Source organism: Scardinius erythrophthalmus (genome assembly GCF_964197995.2).
Source record: "Scardinius erythrophthalmus genome assembly, chromosome: 18".
Lineage (NCBI taxonomy): Eukaryota > Metazoa > Chordata > Actinopteri > Cypriniformes > Leuciscidae > Scardinius > Scardinius erythrophthalmus.
In genome coordinates, this window is record NC_138238.1 from 32,782,829 (window position 1) to 32,803,883 (window position 21,055).

Below are 21,055 nucleotides of genomic sequence, written 5' to 3' on the forward strand. Positions count from 1 at the left end.
TACTAGTTTAGACACAAATTGCCACTGTTTATCTTCTCATCTCAAAACTCCAGTGTTGCATTAAAACGTCTGTTTTGAACATTCACAACGAAGACGAGACCCGTGGCTCCATCCTGCTGCAATTAGCACAGTCGCTGTCAAAGAGGCATGAACTGATTCAGAAATATCTTGCAGATGTGCAACTGAAATCTCTCCTGAATCTTATTCAGTTCCTTTTACAACACGCCAACAAAAGCCGTTTGTTTGAATGTGTCGAGCGGCGTGCTGATTGGACGTGGAAGAGCAGCGCTGCTTCAGAATGGGCCGATCTGAAATATGATGACACCGCCTTACAAAATTAAACCCATTTGTCAAGAAACGCGAGAGCTTTGGAAGACAATGCAAATGTTTGCTCATAATGCTCAGATGAAGGTTTAAGAAAACAAGAAATATCAATGTCAACCGCACTAAAAAGTTCAAATAATCATGTTTTAACAAGCGAGTGTCACTGTTCAGATTTAGTGCCTTAAATGACTAGTCGTTTATCAACTAAGGTGGAGTATTTTAGCTCAATTTCTTTCTCCCTACTTAAGATTTTTGGCAGCGGTTCTTTGAATGGAATAAATTCAGAGACGAAAAGAGGCTATGTGAAGTATGTGCTTTGGCACACCGTTATACTGCCAGCACAGTAAAGTCTCCAAATCTACCGTATTCTACAGTACAATACATTTCAAGACATTTCCAATAATCCACCATGAGCAATTAATGTTACTTATTATGCATAATCCAAAGTTACTTATTATGCATAATATAAACTGAATAGGGAAAGTGAATGGTGACAAAGATTGTCCCTGGTCCCCACTTTCACTGTAAAAGTGGGCCCACATTAGCAACATTTTGGAAAAACTACGAGAGCAAAAAGATCCACTATCTATATTGTCAATAGTGCAGCCATGTATGAAGCACAGCTCACACAGAAGTCACTTTCAAACCAAGCGACTTTCTGTAGGTCAATGTTTCGAATCTGCATATCCAACTTGAACCCATCAAGAAATCTAGGACTGAAATCATGATTGACGAAAAACCATTTCTTGCAGTTAGTATTTCCATTTCATATTTCAATTATCATTAAATCTGTAAATACTTTTAAGGAACGTATGAATTAATTAATTATATTAGCATATAAGGGGGAAACCCGCCGTTTAGATGGCATTTGCTTTTCATCTTCCCTCCATGTATTGTGTAATGCCTTATAAAGTAGTGTTACCATGGAAACAGCTCTACTTCTGCTGTTCCATAAGCACCATCTACTGGCAGAGAGTGGATTTACATTTTCATTAAGCCTGTCTGTGGTTTTTGTTCAGACCAATGCAAAAATCGGACCAAAAATATCAACACTTTGGAAATTAAGGTAACCTATGCCAAATTTGAGTAGATAAAATACCACTTTTAAAAAAAAAATATTTTTTACTTTTTTATTAAAACTTTATTTGAACATATAATTAGTAAATATTAATGTTCTAAGTCACCAAACCAATAAAATCCTGATCTTTTAAAATAATGTTATTATTTTAATATTTATGCAAACAAAAAGTTCATAATGATGCTAATTGTATTTGTTGTTTGTTTGCTTTCGACATAAAACTTGGTGAAATGATTTCAGTGTGTTTACTTTTCTGAACACTTCCAGCCCATTTTAACAATACCGTAACCATGGTAATTTTGGTCACTATTGTCGTGATATGAAATTTTCATACCGTTTCATCTCTAGATCTAACATGAAAATCCAGACAGTTCAAGATTCCTTTTGAAACTACTGGATTTCACCCATGAAAATTCACTGAGAAATGGTAAATGTGACCGCAATCTCCTTTTAACTCTTTCTGCGTCATTGACGGATATTTCCGGCTTTCCGTGTTTTCACTTTTATACGGTAGGCGACGCTATGACACATCTTCAGAAAGAGCGCTGAATCTCCTGATCAAAACACAGGCGAAAAAGAAGCAGAAACAAGCGATAGCATATGTGAGCATATGCATATGTAAAATAACACGATCATTAATATTAAACAGCATATAAATCAAAACTGTCCAATGTTACTGAATGAAATGTCAACGCAGGACAAGCTTATAGGACTGTGAAGCTTTGGGGGTGTTGATGGACTCAATCTACTCCATCTATGTTTTGATGATCATTCTGAATCTGATCTGGATGTAGTCTTTGACAAAAACATGATTTTCTCAGCTTTTTACTCGAAATGTTGCTTTTTTTAATGAAACACCCATATTCAATGTTGATCAAAAAGAAATGCATGAAGCTAGAATAAAAAGTTTTTTTGTTTGTCTGTTTTTTTGTTTTTGTCTGTTCTTTCTTTTGACATTGCATGTTCAGATATTCATATAACAAAATATTCTGGGGGCCATGAAACTTTTGTGAAAATGATCAAAAATGCTGGTGTTTATGAAAGCTTGTTTCTGCCATTGAATAATAAATAAATAGTAATAATTGCGACTTTTTATCTCACAATTGCGAGTTTACATCTCGCAATTCTGACTTTATTTCTCAGAATTGCGAGATATAAAGTCAGAATTGCGTGAAATAAAGTCAGAATTACTAGATATAAAGTCAGAATTCTGACTTTATAACAGGCAGTTCTGACTTTATATCTCGCAATTCTGACTTTATATCTCGCAATTGCGACTTTAAATCTCGCAATTCTGACTTTATAACACGCAATTGCGACTTTATTTCACGCAATTCTGACTTCAATTCTGACTTTATATCTCACAATTCTGACTTTATTTCTCAGAATTGTGAGATATAAAGTCAGAATTGCGTGAAATAAAGTCAGAATTGCTAGATATAAAGTCAGAATTGCGAGATATAAAGTCAGAATTGAAGTCAGAATTGCGTGAAATAAAGTCGCAATTGCGTGTTATAAAGTCAGAACTGCCTGTTATAAAGTCAGAACTGCCTGTTATAAAGTCAGAATTCTGACTTTTTTTCTCGCAATTGCGACTTCATATCACGCAATTCTGACTTTATAACACAATTGCGAGTTTATATCTCACAATTCTGACATCTTTTCTCAGAATTGTGAGATATAAACTCACAATTGTGAGATATAAAGTCCAATTCTAAGGGGGAAAAAGACTGACTTTTTTTTTTTTTACCTCAGAATAGTTTATGTCTCACAATTCTGACTTTATAACATGCAATTGCGACTTTATTTCATGCAATTCTGACTTTATATCTCCCAATTGCGACTTTATTTCTCCCAATTGCGACTTTATATCTCGCAATTGCGACTTTATTTCTCAGTATTGCGACTTTATATTCGCAATTGCGACTTTATTTCTCAGAATTGCAACTTTATTTCTCACAATTCTGACTTCATATCTCGCAATTCTGAGAAAAAAGTCACAATTCTGACTTGATATATCGCAATTCTGAGTTGTGAGATAAAAAGTCACAATTATTATTATTTATTTATTATTCAGTGGCGGAAAAAAGCTTCCATAGGTGTTGGCTGGCAACTAAAAAAAAAAAAAAAAAACGGTGGTGGGGAAACTGGTCAAACCTTTGGAATAATTAAGATAAAAAGTATCTTATGTTCACCAAGGCTGCATTTATTTGATCAAAAATAACAGTACAAACTGAAAAAAAGTGAGATATTATTATTAAAATTTAAAAGAACTGATTTAGTTTTGATATATTTATATATGATGTATTTTAAAATGTAATATATTCCTGTGATGGCAAAGCCGAATGTTCAGCAACCATTAACGTGTTATTTTAAATTATAATTAGCTATGTCACAGCATTACTGTTTTACTGTATTTTTGATTTAAAAAAAGAAATGCATTCTTGATGAGAATAACATATATATACAGAAAACATTTGAAAAATCTTAATTACTCCAAACTTTTGACGAGCAGTGCATGTTCCAGTCACACAGGTGAAAACATAAAACAGAGGGAATACGGTAATAAAAAAATGGATCTTCCCTTTAACTCCGCCTACTAGTCACCACACAATCAATTATGAAAATATGTACTTTAGCACATCCCTAACTGCCACGGGAAAGTAAATAACATGTTACGGAATGTTACCTACAAAGGGAGTGCTGATTTCATTTGAACTGTAAATTTGTCTTAGGGATTCAAACACAAACATGGACTGATGCCAGGCAGCAGAGATGTGTCTGGATCTCTGCCACGTGCTTCCTGCACAACTCCCAATCTCCAGGTTTGTAATTCACATAACAGCTGAAAGAAGCAACTAATAAGACATTAGCGCCCTTCCCTGGATCCTTTGATGTCACCGGCACTCAAAAACAGGATATTTGCAAGCATATTTGCACACGCAGCCATTTACACATGGTCTATAAATGCACAGCACTGGAGGTTTCATATGGATATGTAAACTATGCCTGTTAGACAAAGTGCACAGTGCTTGCTGGAATCTGATCTGGAATCTATTTATAAACCACCAACCCCATTTAGTTCTGCTCTTATGTCACATAAATGCTATTCAAGAGTATTGCCAGTGCGGAGTCTGTCGACACAGCGTTAAAACCCCTCTCTCTATCTCTCTCTCTCTCACACACACACACACACACACACACACACACACACACACACACACACACACACTAAAACAATGATATTACGAGCTAAGGGACGGACTCTAGAACAACTGGGTCCAATTAAACCCTGAAAACCTGTGAGAGCAGTGCCGAGCTTTTGCCAAAACAATTCCTCCCTATAAAATGACACATATTTTCTGTGAAATACAGTCACAGATGAAATATTGGCTGAGCTAGGGAGTAGTTCTGCATCTTTATTTCTGAGAAAAGGAAAAAAAGTTTTACGCTTTAGGATAGATTAAACAAGATGAAAGAGGAAATATAATTAGAAACAAACAGATCCGTGTGAAGTCGAGCAGAACGCCAGTGCTAGAGAGAGTACAGTGAGACTGTACGCCTAAGAATTTGTTGGCCCAGGAGGGTTCGATTCAAAAAAATCAAAAACTGCACGTCTTCACATGCAGGAGTGTTATGTTGCCCTCTCTAGGCACAAACTCTAAGTGTTAAATTTTATCGGCCGGCTGCCAGAAAGAGATCACTCCAGGCCTGTTGCTGTTTCAGCCACTGTTATCCTTCTAATGAATGACTAACCCCGGCCAGAAGGGAAATTACATCACCTGGGTGTAGAAACAAAAAGGCAAAAGCAGAGTGGCCCTGTTTTATCACACAACTGTACTCGCATACCTTCCTGTTTGCATACATGCGTGCTAAACATTAGCACATTGCAGAGTCTTTGCAGTTGAGCATTCAAATAAGACAGAATGCTGATCAAGTGTTCAAACAGTATAGATTCAGAGGAACCCAGATCAGTGGCTCTCCAACTCGCTTCAGGTGTTTACAATAAACATCAAGCAGCGGTTCAACACAGTGTCAGTATCGTTTAGCGTACATAAATGTCAGACTGAAATTAATGAAAGATTTACATTCATTAATATAACATTTGATAATTATTAATAAAAAAGCAAACTTATATATATATATATATATGAAAGTAAAATATATAAGAACATTAGATAAAATAATACACACATTTTTAGATTGTTAAATTAAAAATTAAATAACAAATTAATATATAATTACAAATTAAATTATAATTGTTTTAATTATTGTAATTTATTATAATTATTATAACAAGTGTTATAATATTATAATTGCACAGTATAATGATTATAATATTTATAATTAAAAAACATAAAAAAATAAACAAAAGTAACAGCACACACCAGTGTCTATGTTTGTTTCCCTTTCAGGTATACAATATAAAAGTAGTTTATTTTGTTATAATAATAATAATAATAATAATAATAATAATAATATACAATAATAATAAAAAAATAATAATTTATATTATAATTATATATAATTTATATATATATATATATATAAATTTGCAATTAAATAATTAATGTATGAATAAATAAAATGTTTAATTAAATAAATTTCATAATTTAATATAATTTAACATATTTTCAATTATATATATATGTGTGTGTGTGTATGTGTGTGTGTTATATTATATATAAAAATACATGTAATTAAAATTATTTGATTTTATATTTTATTATTATATATATATATGTATATATATATATATATATATATATACAAATATACATATATATATACATATATACATATGAAGAGTTCCATCTGAAATTTTCTTATAGAATGATCATTTTTATCAAGCTCGTATATTTAAGTTCAGTAATTTCACTTAAATGACAATGTAATCTTCATTGCCATTTAAGTGAAATTATTGAATTTAAATGTACGAGCTTGATAAAAATTATCATTTTTGAAGAATTTTTTTAGATGGCATTTAGAGGCTTTTGCATCTGAACTCTTCATATATATACATATATACATATACATATATATACATATATACATATACATATATATACATATATATATATATATATATATATATATATATATATATATATATATACATATATATACATATATATACATTACATATATATATATATATATATATATATATATTGTCACGGTGTGGTGCAGGCAGAAGAAGATGAAGAAGAGTCAAAAGATCCCATGCAAACTTTTCCTCACAATATAAATCAAACTGGTACATAGAAGACGGGCAGAGGGCTCACACACTTAATACCACGTAGATCGGACAAAGACTGACTGAACAGATAAAACTTAAATACAATCACAGATGAACACTAAACAGGTGACAAAACTGAACTGATGATGACAGTAACCATGGATACAAAGGAGTGGCAGGAAAACAGAACAAAGGAAGACATGTGACTAATGAAAACAAATGATATTATTTTACATTATAATATATTATAATATTATATTATAATAACCATACATTATTAACTTATATTACATATGTATAAAGCTAATAATGTATAATTAATTAATTGTTTTAAAATAATTGTTTAATTAAATTAATAAGTGTAATAATATCAAACTAACCAATAATAACACACCAATGTAGTCTGGGTCATATTTTCTTTTGTAGCTTCCGAATTTGGCTAGTATTTTAAATTTGCATAAAAATACTGCATTTCCTCTGACATTTTAAAAGATGTTGCACTATTATTTGCATTTAGCACAGTTTTTCTGCATGCTCTTTGCGACCCTATAAGAACAAATCTGTGACCCATTTCTGGGTCACGACCCATCCACTGACTTTGTTCTCGTAAATAGGAAACATGTCTGTTATTGTACTATTAACAGCATAGCGCAGCCTCTGCAAATGCATGGCAGTTTCTATGATAGCTGATTAACTTTATCAGCGGTCGCTAGGGTTATTCGCTGCAAATGCAAATGTAATTTAATTGGACAATCTGCTGAGTGCATCTGAGGCTGGCGAGTTGTGAAGCTCACATTACTGCAGGTGCTTTGGCTGACACTTAATCACATTGTTATTTAAATTCACCATGTCTCATTTAGCAACTACACTGGGAATGCACAAAAGAGTGGCGAACATTCTTCACAGTTTTTCACACAATACTTGTTAGGACATGTGTAAAACAAAGTACACTCCATACTCAATATTACAACAAATAAGATACGCACAACATTGCAGAATTTCAATGAACACTTTTACACAACATTACACAACTTCTGTTAATCGGCCAATTAGACAGTTTAATGGCCAAATATTGTCTGATTAGTGCTCAGTACGCTCTTAGAAAAAAGACTCAATGGGGTTCAATACAGAACCCAAGGGTTCTTGATGCTTTATGAATGCTTTAAGCCAAAAAGGTTCAAAATAAGGAGAGATGTCTTAAAAGTGCACTGTGTCATTTTTAGCGGCATCTAGTGGTGAGGCTGTGAATTGCAACCAACAGAAGTTACGGTGGCCGAAAGCAAAAGATGTCGTCGTCTGAGACAGCAGAGAGTAGCCAGGTAAGCAATGAGGTTTCTATTAGGGCTGCACAATATATCGGAAAATTATCGTTATCGCGATGATAGTATATGCAATATCCATATCGCAGAGAGGTGCGATAAATTGCATTTATTTTATGTGCCAAGCATTTGTGTGATGCATAGGTTATCCAAATTGTCATAAATCCTAATCATAAATAATCATAAATGCAGGTACTGTGAAAGGGGCCGTTCACATATCGCGTCTAAAAATGCATCGAAAGCACGGCCGGGCCGCTATCTCCTTCTTTCCACAAGCGCTTGCGTCTGTCGTTGCTATGCAACCATGACCTGCGTGCGGAATTCTGAAAAGTTGAGATGTTCTCATCTCGTCGCGACACAGGCGGGCCTGGAGAAATGTGCTTCCATTTTGCATTTGAAATAATACATTTGCATGCACAAAAAACGCAACGTCAACATAAGTGACGGTGTCACTAAGTCGTGACGAAAATTTTTGGCCACGTCGAGAGGAAACTAATCTCCACAGTCATCTGGAACGCATCCTCAGGGAGCTGTATGAAGACTTCAAAAAGTGTAAGCCCAAATCTACCAAAACTGCAAACGAAATGCCAAGTAACAATAACAGAGTCTCCCAGACAACCATTAATCAAAGTGTTGCATGTGTAACGTTAAACTCCTTATGAAAAAACTGAGATATCAGAAGAATATATATTAGCCTACCTGTTTATTTTAGTATGACCATTACAAATATAAACGTAATAAAAATAGATTTTCTCTAGGGAAATGTTATATCGCAAGAAATATCGCTATCGCAATACTCAACAACAATATCGCATATCGCACATTTCCCCAGTATCGTGCAGCCCTAGTTTCTTTACAAAGATAAATTAAGAAATTAGGTTTACTTGATTATTTAGTAAAACAAGATGTTATTGTGAATATTATTAGCTAGCTTCTTTGCACGAAGAACAACATTGTGACGAAACGCGTTTGTCAGTTTAAGGCTACTGTAGAAACATGTTGGCACATTTCATTGTAAGGGGACCCGCGGTGTATGTAGACATAAATGGTTCATTCTAAAGTAATAAAAACATAATGGTTCATTAAGTAAGGTCTTTATACACCACTGAAAACATAGTTATGTATATGATATTGCATTTCTGTCAACAGATCCTCCTAAATATTACACAATGCACCTTTAAATGATTGCATAACACTTTCGTGTTTAACAGGTTATTTCAATTTTGTCTACTGATAAAGTATGTTTACGAGCTGTTTAATTCATAAAATTGTATTAAAATTAAAAATGAATTAAAACAAAATTAAAGCTAGGGTAGGCAATGTGTTTCATAAACACTATTTATTATACTGCTGGAAACTCTCTTTACATCCTGATAACCATCAATAATAGACGTGGTCTAAATATAAAAAAGGTATATATCTTGTGGATGTCTCTGGATCAAAAAAAGTTTGTCCAATCATTGCATTCGGTCCGAATGCATTGATAGGATGCCCTACCTGCCTGTCAACATGTATTTCCATAATTGTACACGTCCTCGGACTCCGAATTGCAGTTCTATGGCAACACCAATGCAGCATTCCGAGGTATCTAAGTTGCTTTACATTTATTATTATTAGAATTATTATTACATTGAGGCATGAGGTAATTTAACGCCTTCTCTTGCGACGCTTTGCAGACTCTGCTCTGTCCATACGTGTTTATGTGTTTTGAAGGAGGCGTGGCTTTGGAGACGCTCTGAAGGGAGGGTGGGATCTTTCCTTTTTAAAGCTAGCTTGCTAATGCTAGTCTCTGAAATTGCATACCCTGCCTTTAATTAATTAAAACTAAACTAAATCCATAAAATGATCCCATGATTGAAACCCTTAAAAGCTTGAAGCGCTATAAGGTTTTATATAGAACAGAACCTTTTATGTGTGTTAACAATAAGCATATCTAAAACTAGTTATTGTTCCCAAAACGGACTAAAAGCTAATGGAATGCACCATATTCTCAAAAGTGTACCTAAGAGTGGAGCATTGTCCTTGGCTCCCAGGCCGTTTCAAGATCAGCAGTCATGAATGCGTAATAAATTTGAAAAGCAAATAATTGGCATTGCTGCTGAGTGGGGGAAGGGAGGGAGGCCGGTGGCAAGTTGGAAAGAGGACAGAGCTCTGATCAACTGAACAAACAGTGCATTAAGACTAATGCTTTTCCTCAATAACACCTCGTTACATTGTGCAAACACCATGTTTTCAAGGTCGATCCCGGCAACAGTTTATGTTTCCACCTAATATTGATAATAATTCGGCAAAGCAACCTTGACATTTCGACAGGGCTTCACACAGAACCTGTTGATTATTTTGAAAAGGCTATTTGATCCTCCACTCCACGGGGGAGGACAGTAGAACGGTAGAGGTTCACACACAGCAGAAACTCTTTTTGTATTCGGGATCGGTGATTACATGAGCAGTGCAAGATAAAACAGGTACAGACCTTGTTACATTACCCATGTAAGAACGCAGCTGTGCTGCTTTGTTAAAATAGCAATTGCAACACAATCGATAAACCACAATGAATGGGAAAGCTTTACATTACAGTTTTTGCACTCTCAAAAATACTGCTTTTGACAAAAAAGTGTTTTATATGTAGTCAAAAATGATATCGGTTATGCAATAAAAAAAATACATAATATATAAGAAATAAAATGATGATTGGTTTGACTGATATTTTTCACCAATATTTACAATCTACTACTTTGGATATCTGGTTAAACGGTTATCAGATATAGTTATATCGTAATCAGTTATCTTATGTTAAATGGTTATCTGTGAGTGTGTATGTGTAAGCATGCAGTCTATCAACTTCAGCTAAATACATAAAGAGTTATTAATATACAGCAACATAACAGAAAAATCTGTTCTTAAAGGGTTCTCTGTAGATGTAATGTGAAATCATTATTAATAATTATGGTTTATAATAAAAAAATAATCATAATAATATATTTTACTGTTGTGGTATAATAATTATTTAGTTAGCTTTGTATTAAAAAGTCATCTCAATAAAACCATTAAAATTGCTTTGGAATATTAGCCACTGGACACATAAAAACAATTGTTATCAGTTAACAATCTCTAATATTAATGACTGCCTCAACCTGAGCTTGCACAAACAAAACAGATCAGGTAGAAACGCCTTTACAAATGCAGTTGTACCTACTTTTTCACAGATATCACATGTTATTATTACGAATAATTTGCACACAACATGATATATTACATTAATATAATCATCTATTACAAAGTAATTACAAGCAACTCCACGAATTAGTTATTGTTCATAGCATTTAAACCATACTTAAGTAAATGCACAGCAGCATAAACAAACACAGTATTGTGAAAGAACAATGTTTCAGTACATCAAAGGGTTAAAGAAAGATTTTTTTTTTTTTTCTCGGGCAAACACATCTCAGCTAATATGTAATGTGAAATGAGGCTGCAGCACTTTGACATAATAACCTTCATAAATGTCACTCGCTCGCTTTAGGGCACAGCAGCTGCTTGATCAGCGTGCCGTTATTAATCAATTCATTGATATTAGTTCACATTAAAACATCTGCCTGAGATATTATACAGCATAACCCATATATCATTAGCGACGATCAGACACAGTATACTTTACATCGATCGCCCGTGCATTTATTTATTTATTTATGTATTTATGTATGTATGATTTGCCTTGATCTACGCGTCTCATCAGAAGCAACACTATTTTATCAACAATCAGCAGATCGCAACGCCACAACGAGGCGCTTCAGTCGTCAGTTTCCGCACTATTGTAGCGCTATATCAGATGAAACAAGCAAACACTGATGTGACAACTTCACACAATGGCATCATTCTCATCATCACACGCTGTTTGAAATGCATGCGCTAAACGCTCGTATGCAAATGAGCCGAGGCGAAATGAACACAAGGGTCCACTATGACTGCGTGTCTATTATTAAACGCGATGCATTAGATGTCTTGTGATCAGACAGCGGAATAGATGCGATGCAAAGCCACACACCGCTCATATTTCATCCCTGCCACAATAAACACATCGCGAAGGGACGGAGCCCTTCATAGAAAGCAGCAAAAGCAAAAGAAATGTGCCATAAATTACCTCTCCGTGAGTGACATTTCTGCCCTGGGGAGTATCTTCTGGGAGAAAATAAAGTTTGGAGCTGGATAGAAGTTGCTTGGTTGTCCTTTCCTCCCATAAGAGCTGTAGTTCTGCTATGCAGATGGGGTCCCCTGCTTTACATCTGACCAGGAAAAAATCACCCAGGGACAAAATTCTCGCTTTGCCTTCAAGGTGAAATCTAAACGCCTTGTAGAAAACGTAAGGTCCGTGCAAACCACAAGGTGAGCCTACCCACTGCGGAAACACAAATAGACATGCCATATTTATATTCAGCAACATTTTCTATAACACGGGATCAGAGGCGAGCAAAGCATTCCAGCTGATCACATGATAAATCACATTCTATATAAATATGAATAATAAAATATGAACTTTTGTCGTAAAGTTTCTTCCATTGATTCCCTATCGTAGCATTACGACTAGATGCGTGCGCGCAATAAATTCATTAGACGCAGAAATGAAAGCGGAGTGGATGATATTACCAGGAGTGAGTTGGGCTCCATCTCGTCGCTCTGAATTGATTAAACTCAAACATTCTCTCCAAACTTGTTGGCTTGAATGGATCACCGAAGGTCCTGGAAGGGCAAAATATCAACGCGCGCATCAGCGCGACGACCTTCAATATGAAACCCACACACTGCGAAATTAACTCACCTAAAATGTCCGCAATTGATGTCTAATATTTTTTCAACCCATGTTATTTCACTTACGGTCATTTTGGTACATTTTTTGCCACCGCGTGTTCATATTAAATTCGTGAATGCGAATTGAGGCACGTGCATGTGCGGTCTCTCAGACTCCCGAAGTCGTTTTACAAATTCTAAACTCCACTTTCGACAAAACCGGCTACTAATTACGAAACTTCTCCGAGTTTAAGCGTGAGTTGTAAATAAAGTGATTTTTCAGATACAAAACGAACGGCTGTATGTGATAATATGCGCGATGATGGCTGTATGTGTCTGTCAGGACCTGTGTAAAGAAGGTTTGTATGAGTATACCGAAACATTTCCTGCAGAGATTCTTCATTTTATTTCTCGAATGCATTAACTGTACATTTAATATGATCATTATACTAATGCGGCAACATTAACGCGTGTGAAGGAGCCCGGATGTGGCAAGATGTAATTGGAATTCTAACCATCGAGAAGCGCCGTTTATGACCGCAAACGCTGTTGAAATGTATCAAGCGCGAGTAAACGCGACTAATGGAAACATTGTAATAACGTCCTTTGAATTGTTGCCATTATGGCCGCTGTGATTTGAACATGGTGCTTAGCAGTGATAGAAAAGTAATATTGCGCCCCTCTTGTGTGAAGTAGGCGAATAAATGTCATAGTGAGAAATGCGTTTGTTTGATAAAAAGAACGTCTTTTTTTAAAGCGACCAGACTCCTAGTCACGCTTTTGTTGTTGTTGTTGTGTTGTGTTTTTTTTTTAAAATCGAAATGTTATTTAGTCGCGGGATTGGTTTTAATGAACAATTTGATATTGCCATCGAGCTTTCATACAATGAAGACGAATATAGCCTAAACTAGATCTGTCTATATAAAGAACAACCCGAAAATATTAATAATCATTAATTGGCTATATGCGTGCTGCATATTTCACGCATTGCCTATATCGACGCCAGTGAGGTTTTGCTTTTATAGTTATTTGCTGTATTTCGTAATGTATGTCTGTGCCCTTAAAAGTTGTAGCATATGGCCTAAATTACAGGATGTAACATTTACGTCAGCTATTTTTATGTCTTATGCAATGTTTTATCTCCAGTCACGAGGGGCAGCTGGTGATTATGGATGTGATCACATTCATGCTTCATATAGCTAACAGCTTAACCCAAATGAACTGAACAGACTTAAATGTGATTTAGTAAATTTGAATCATAAGACATTATTTTGTTTTATGGGGGCAGGGCTATTCTTCAGAAGAACTGGAGGAAATGATGAATAGAAAATGATTTGGTGCCAAGAATTTCGATGAAAATGTACTGTATGGCTATGCAAAATAAACATTATTAAATACATACCACCACGTAACATCATAACTTTCATTATTAATTAATTATTGTATATAATGATTAACCTAGTGGGTCATGATTACATTCAATGAGTCAATGTTTAATCATTATTTTAATGGAAACTTGTAAAATTACTAATAGCCTAAATTAATTGTATCATTTTATAAGAGGGTAATAAATTCATAACTTGCAATATTTTCAATCTAAATCATTTTACAGATATATAATATAATGCTAAACATATTAATGTATGTGTGTGTGTATATAGCCTATAGATAGATAGATATTACTAGTGTACTAGTTTATTAGTGTGGTCATGTTATCTTATGTAGTAATCTTAAGCATATCAGTTGTTCATGTACATTCAAATTTGTTTGAATCAATTTAATTATTATATATATATATATATATATATATATATATATATATATATATTAATTAATTAATTATGTAATCTTATACACATTTATTAAAAAATAAATAATTTATACCGACTTGAATCAAAGTTGAATGAAAATACCTTTGTAATCCAAAGATCTGTTAAGCATTATGTAATATAATCTTTTCTAATTTTAGCAAATTAAAGCTATTTTAAATGCTGCCAACAGCTTAAATCTTGTAGATTAGCTAGATATTGCATTAAGTCATTTTACTCTGCAGATTTTATTGCAGCAGTGTGATAGTATGTGACCGTCCTTGTGATTGGAAGAGGGTGGTGCTGTAAACGTCATGTCAGCCTATGATTAAACTCCTTTATTTGAGACAGTGAGCGGTAATAGCAAGTGCATTCAAGCAAGCCATCAATCATCTCACTGCACTGTGACACACACTGACATGAGAGGTGCAGACTGCCTCTGTACAAACAGAGATCCCAATCAGATTAATGAACACGGACAAGGGCCATAACAGACAACATACTTAATGCAGATTTGGTTTTTGGTGATATGGATTGAATATGAAATGTTTCACCAAGTTCCTGTTAAGCCCAAGCATCATTTTTATGCTGCCTGCATGTGCCCTATTTGTTATTTTTGTCCAGTCTCTGCTTTTCTTGTCTGTTTACCATCGCAGTTAGCGTTTCACTATCTCCATACGCAGTTTAAAACACTGTTCTCCTTCCTTATTGCTCCGCCAGTAATAAATGATGATGACAATGTTAAGAATAATTCGCCTCGCAGATTGTGTGTTTTAGTATCTGCTTTGCAGCATAGATTTCATGTGCTTGCTGACAGTATGAGTAGAGCAGATTGATAGCCTAATCTTTCTCTCAGAGCTGCAAGGAACATTTGCAGTTTGAAAGCTTGTGGAAAAATTGAATTCTCTTTCTCTCCCTCCCTCTCGCACCGTGAGACTCAATGTGCTGTTTTGCCTGTCAATGGATTTTTGCATGACTATGCGCTCTTCAGCACTCCATTAATCCTCATATATTTGTTTTCAGAACAATGCAACACAAAATGTACTTCATTTCCAGTTCTTCCGAGCTACATTTAAATACAACTGACAAGTTAGACGCCTTGCCATTCATTCACTCCAATATGCAGTAGTGTTCTTCTTAGTAAATTGGCTGTAATTATATGTTATCCTCTTTGGTTTCAGAACCTGTTTTGAATTAGAAGTGGAGTAATTTCCGAGGATCGCTCCAGGGCATTGAAATGCTGTTCACCTTACCGTCAGTAATTTGCAGGGCGGGCAGCAAAAACAGCATCAGCACTTTTTTCTCTCCCTTTAGAGATAACATATAAATTAATGACAAATTTCTACAAACTCAACACTGATACCAGTGGCAGAAATCTCACACTGCACCCCATCCCAAAAAAGAATCTCTCTCTCTATATATATAGTTTATAATAAATATATATTTATATATAAAAATGTATTATATATAGAATATTTGTAAAAAGTATATAGATTTTTAATTAATATTTGTTATAATCTAATATATATGTATCATATACATATTTGTATATATTAGATTATTATAGAGATATTAAAGATATACAGATTCAGTTTAAAATGTATATACAGTATATATTTATATTTTAGTTTATATTTAAAATACCAAATCTATAATTATATATCATTTTAGTTTATATTTTCAATTGAAATTTTCAATAAAGGTGACATTTAAAAGTGTTTTTTCTATATTGTCTAGCAGAGCTTTTGTGTTACTTCCAAAGTATACAAAGATAAAAAAAAAAAAAAATTATGTTAATAATATAATAAATGAAATATACACATCCACAAACATACTGAGACATTAAAGATGATCCACATGAGTCCACGTAAATGCATGGATTTTGAAATGATCTTACTCATATGTTTTCCTCAACAACAGCGTACCATCATAGAAAGACGCTAAAACATTGATGAGCGTATGTTTAAAGCACATGTGTCGAGTGACGTGCAGGAATATCAAATACTTAAATTATCACCAAACTACCAGTTGGGATTCGTCATGCTGTGTGTGTGTTTGTTTGTTTGTTTGTTTATTCAGAAAATCTCATTGCACCAATTTTCCGTTAAGGGGAGTGTTTATCAATCATCTCTACAGGTCCATCTGCTCTCTCTTGTTCCGATGCATAGACACAGAGCAGTAAATAGGATGATATATGAAACTGGCAGACATGATGACACCAGCCAGACAAAGCAACATATGAGTTCCAACCTAAAAATATTGCTACTCGCTTCCAGCACCGCTCACTCGTATTTAAAAAGATGATTTATTTCTTTCTAAATTACACTCCAAATAATATTCCAAACCACTGGAAAGGCTCCTTTTACCAACCAACATTTTTAACGTTTGCCGTACTCTGAATCTACTACTGTAAGTTAAGGAGCCCCTAAAGGGACATGGTAAATTAAAAATATGAGATGGGAGGAAAAATAATTTATCAGTGCTTTTTTGTTCTCTCGCAAGTTGGCCTTCCGGACGACATATATCGATATAACATAGTTTTAAAAGGTAATGAATCGAGTGTATCGATACTAGGAAATAACGCATTGGATTTAAGCACGTCAGACTTTATATGGATGTTTTTTCTTAGCACTTTTAATGATAAAGGCGTTAAACGTTACTCGATTCAGTCTGCCTATCTGTGACGTCGTCGCCATGCGTGACGCGCCAGCAGCAGCGCAAAGACAACAAGCAGCGCAAAGTCTCTCACCTCAGAAAAACGGACTTTCCTGTCCTCTTAGCCACAAGTAGCGCGCACTCTTCAATTGCACGCGCAAAAACGCGCGCGCAAAAGAAATACGAGCATGCAACGTCGTAAATTAGTAAGTTAAGAAACAAAAGTAAAATACCAATAAATTACGTTATTGGTACGTCATGTGTGTTGCTATTTATCAGGAGCAGTTTCCATGTTTCTTTACCAGTTCTTCTAAGTATTGTGTATCACCATTGTAGCCTAATTGTTGTTTGTTTCCATAACAAAATGCCACTTACTGGTTATTTTGTATATTTTTATATGACTGTGGTGGCTCATACCAAGATTGTATTAACAAAAACTAGTTTGGGACTGCTATTTAATAGCGTAACCTCGCAGTGCCTACTGTTTATCAGTATTATAATAGGCCTATATTCCTAAAAAGGTGGGTCGCGGCTTGATGACCATGGGGAAATGTGGGTCCCATGGCCAAACTATTCAAAACATCATTCAATGTTGTGATAATCGTAATTAATAATCACAATTACAATTTCAAGGGAATAATCGACATTTATCATTTTTGTCATAATCGTGCAGTCCTACTTTATTCAAATAAAATGTGAATGCATTTGACATTAATTGTTGTTTACTTGTTTGTTTATATCCATAATTAATTGATACCTGATTCCCTTACAAGAATTTTTGGCTAAAAAGTCACTGAATCGATTTCGGATCGTATCGTTCTAAATGAACCAATATCGTCCTTGAATCATATCGACAACAGCGAATCGCGATACGAATCGAATCGTTGTTAAAACGAATCGTTACACCCCTAATATATATTATGACCTCATGCTAAATACAGCGCAGTGATTGGGTTAAAATATTCGTTCTCATGAATAATTCTCTGAACCAAATGACGTAGAATCGTTCTCTCCATCCCAGCCAATCACACACTCCGGATGCACGCTTCTACCTCAGATTCCGTGACGTTGCTTTTCAACCCGAAAGAACGAAATCGCTCTGAAAAACGCAAAAATAACCCATTTCCATTTATTGATCAAATGCATGAGTGCTTTTAGTCTTTTCAGTGATGTGCATATCTGTTCACATCTCAAAACATGTGTTTTTGGGTTTCATGACCCTTGGAGTGCACAGGATACAAGAAAGTATTTTAATGCAGAAAACATTAGACATCACCTTTAAGTAGAACTGCATTGTTTGAGCACATAAAACCCTTGCCTAATTTCACATGATACTCACAACATGACTTTTTGATGGATTGTGTATTGCGCTTCGCTAGATGAAAGCGCACTATAGCTTTTTACAGTAAAAATGGAAAACACATGCTCCCTTTCCACTGTGTCTTTTGTCAGAGAAACAAAGCGATATCTCCCATAGGATGTCACAAACACTGATTGTGGATGCGCTCAGAAACCATTTGATTTGCATGTTTCGTGAAAACCATCACTGGTTACTCAAGCTTGGGAAAAGCACCTTTGTTGAAGAGCAAATGTGTGAACCTGACTGGCAAATCCAAACATACATAAGTGCAGCATAAATATCTTCTTTTTATTGGGGCAAGGCTGTGGAAACTAATAGTCATCAGCTCAGCTTGACAGAGGGCTATCATTAACATGAGAATGAATGGCTTTAATTTGCAGAACAACAAGGGGGATTCTCAGAAAAAGCTCTGTGGCCTTTTCATTTCTTAGATGTTTATGTCTGTTATTTTATTTGAGTCATTGCCAAATCCTTGTCTGCTTTCGGATGATGCCTTTCTCCATGACAACAAATTAAAACAGTTACTATATGAGTCATTTAATCATTCAATTGGGAATTGTGCAAGAGCAGTGTAGAACCAAGCGGCAACCAAACTGACAACACACTGATGAGGTTTCACCTTTCAGGTCTTTAAAATAGTACAATGCACTGTTGTTTAATGGCACTGATATTAGCATGCTGTGATTGTTTTTTGGAAAGAAATGATTTGGAACCAAATATACAAATTCTATCACTTAGTCACCCTTATGTTGTTCCAAATATTCATTCTAAAAAATGCTGGGTTGTTTCAACCCATGTTTGGGTCAAATATAGACAAACGCTAACCTAACCTATAGGTTCATTTAAACCAGTGTTTGTCCATGTTTGACCCAAACATGGATTGAAACCCAGCATTCATGTAGTGTATATATAACTCTTTTTTCCCTCATGGTGCACAAAAGGAGAGATTTAGGAGAATGTTAATGCTGCCCTTTTCCACACAATAAAAGTCAGTTGGGGACTGGAGCGGTCAAAGCCCCAAAATTTGGTCCAAAGAGGTATGGTCACATTGCCTTTGATAAGTGAAGTTTCCTGAGTGAAATCCAGTCATTTATTTAGGAATCGACACAATCTGGAATTTCATGTGAGAATGAAAGATTTCCAGATGAAAAATTGTCTTATCTAGCAAAAAAAAAAAAAAAAAAAACTTTTTAACCGCAAAAGCTCTTCTTGCACTAGCACTGCGATGCACCACGCATTATGTAATCACGTTGAAAGATCACGCGTCTTCCGGTTTAAAAAGGTAGGGTAGGGCAAAAAACTCGGTACTTCCACCTATGTCACGCGTGACCTTTCAATGTGATTACGTAATGCGTGGCGCATCACAGAGCTAGTGCAAGATGAGCATTTGTGGTTAAAAATCATTTAAATGTTTTTTTTTTTTTTTGAAAATGGCCAATTGTTTAGCTAGAGAAGACCCTTATTCCTCGACTGGGATCGTGTAGAGCCTTTGAAGCTGCATTTAAACTGCAATTTGGACCTTCAACTCGTTGGTTCCCGTTGAAGTCCACACTATGGAGAAAAATCCTGGAATGTTTTCCTCAAAAACCTTTCCAAATTATTATTTCTGTCAATAATTATTTCTTTCCAAATGAAGAAACAAAGACATGAACATTTTGGGTGACATGGGGGTGAGTAAATAATCAGGACATTTTAATTCTGAAGCGAACTAATCCTTTAAAGACAAAATCATGTCTTGAACATGGAAGGGGGGAGGGGGAGGGGGGGTAATATTTAAAGGATTTAAATAATTAAAGGGAATTGTTTTGTCTCAAGATGCACACCTACAGTTTATTTCAAATACATGTTTATAAAAGCTTCTTAAATGTACTAATTGAACTAAGGTCTAATCCTGGCTTAATCTAAGCCCTGTCTGTGAAACCAGGCCAAAGTCTATATTTTCAATTCAAAGTGGCAAACAAAAAGTCTTATAGTTTGCATCACTAGATATTGCTATCTGTCATGTTTAACATTTAAGGGACAACCTGTCACTCACAGCAATAGCAAACCACAACCATTCAATCAATTCCCGATGGAGTCCTGCCTTACTTTTTTTTTTCTAGTTTGAAAAGCCATTTCACTCAGATATACGTCACAATGAGAAGAGAAGCAACTTCTGTTTAATGCTGACTTTACGAGCCATCCAGCAAAGAACAAATAGTTCCAGAAAACTAGCGCCCCCTGCGTTCATCTCAGTTCACTGCATGAAAATAAAATCTGTTTGCTGGCAAGCATCAATTTGTGCCTTGGGGAATATGACACTGGGCTGATAATATTAGATCAATATCCATGTCTGTTCCTCCAGCAGCACTTGCTTTCTATCATCTAGGCACATAATGGCTTTTACTGCATTACTGCGTAAAGGCCCAGGCTTTGAAAGGCAACTAATTGGAGACGTTGTTTTATTTTTTAAGATATGGCTGCGAATGATCGAACGCTATCATGTTC

At 35.0% G+C, this 21,055-nt stretch overlaps 1 protein-coding gene across 1 annotated transcript in view; it reads right to left on the reverse strand.

Annotated features, from left to right (window-relative positions):
• arid5b (AT-rich interaction domain 5B) overlaps positions 1-12,677 on the reverse strand; it is a 120,948-nt gene extending 108,271 nt beyond the window's left edge. The window contains exons 1-2 of the mRNA XM_081393213.1: positions 12,605-12,677; positions 12,102-12,356 (exon numbers count right to left, since the gene is read on the reverse strand). Of these exons, the coding sequence (XP_081249339.1) occupies positions 12,102-12,356; positions 12,605-12,625 (276 nt within the window). The 5' untranslated portion in view covers positions 12,626-12,677. The remainder of the gene's footprint in view (positions 1-12,101; positions 12,357-12,604) is intronic.
• Between the last annotated feature and the right edge of the window lie 8,378 nt (positions 12,678-21,055).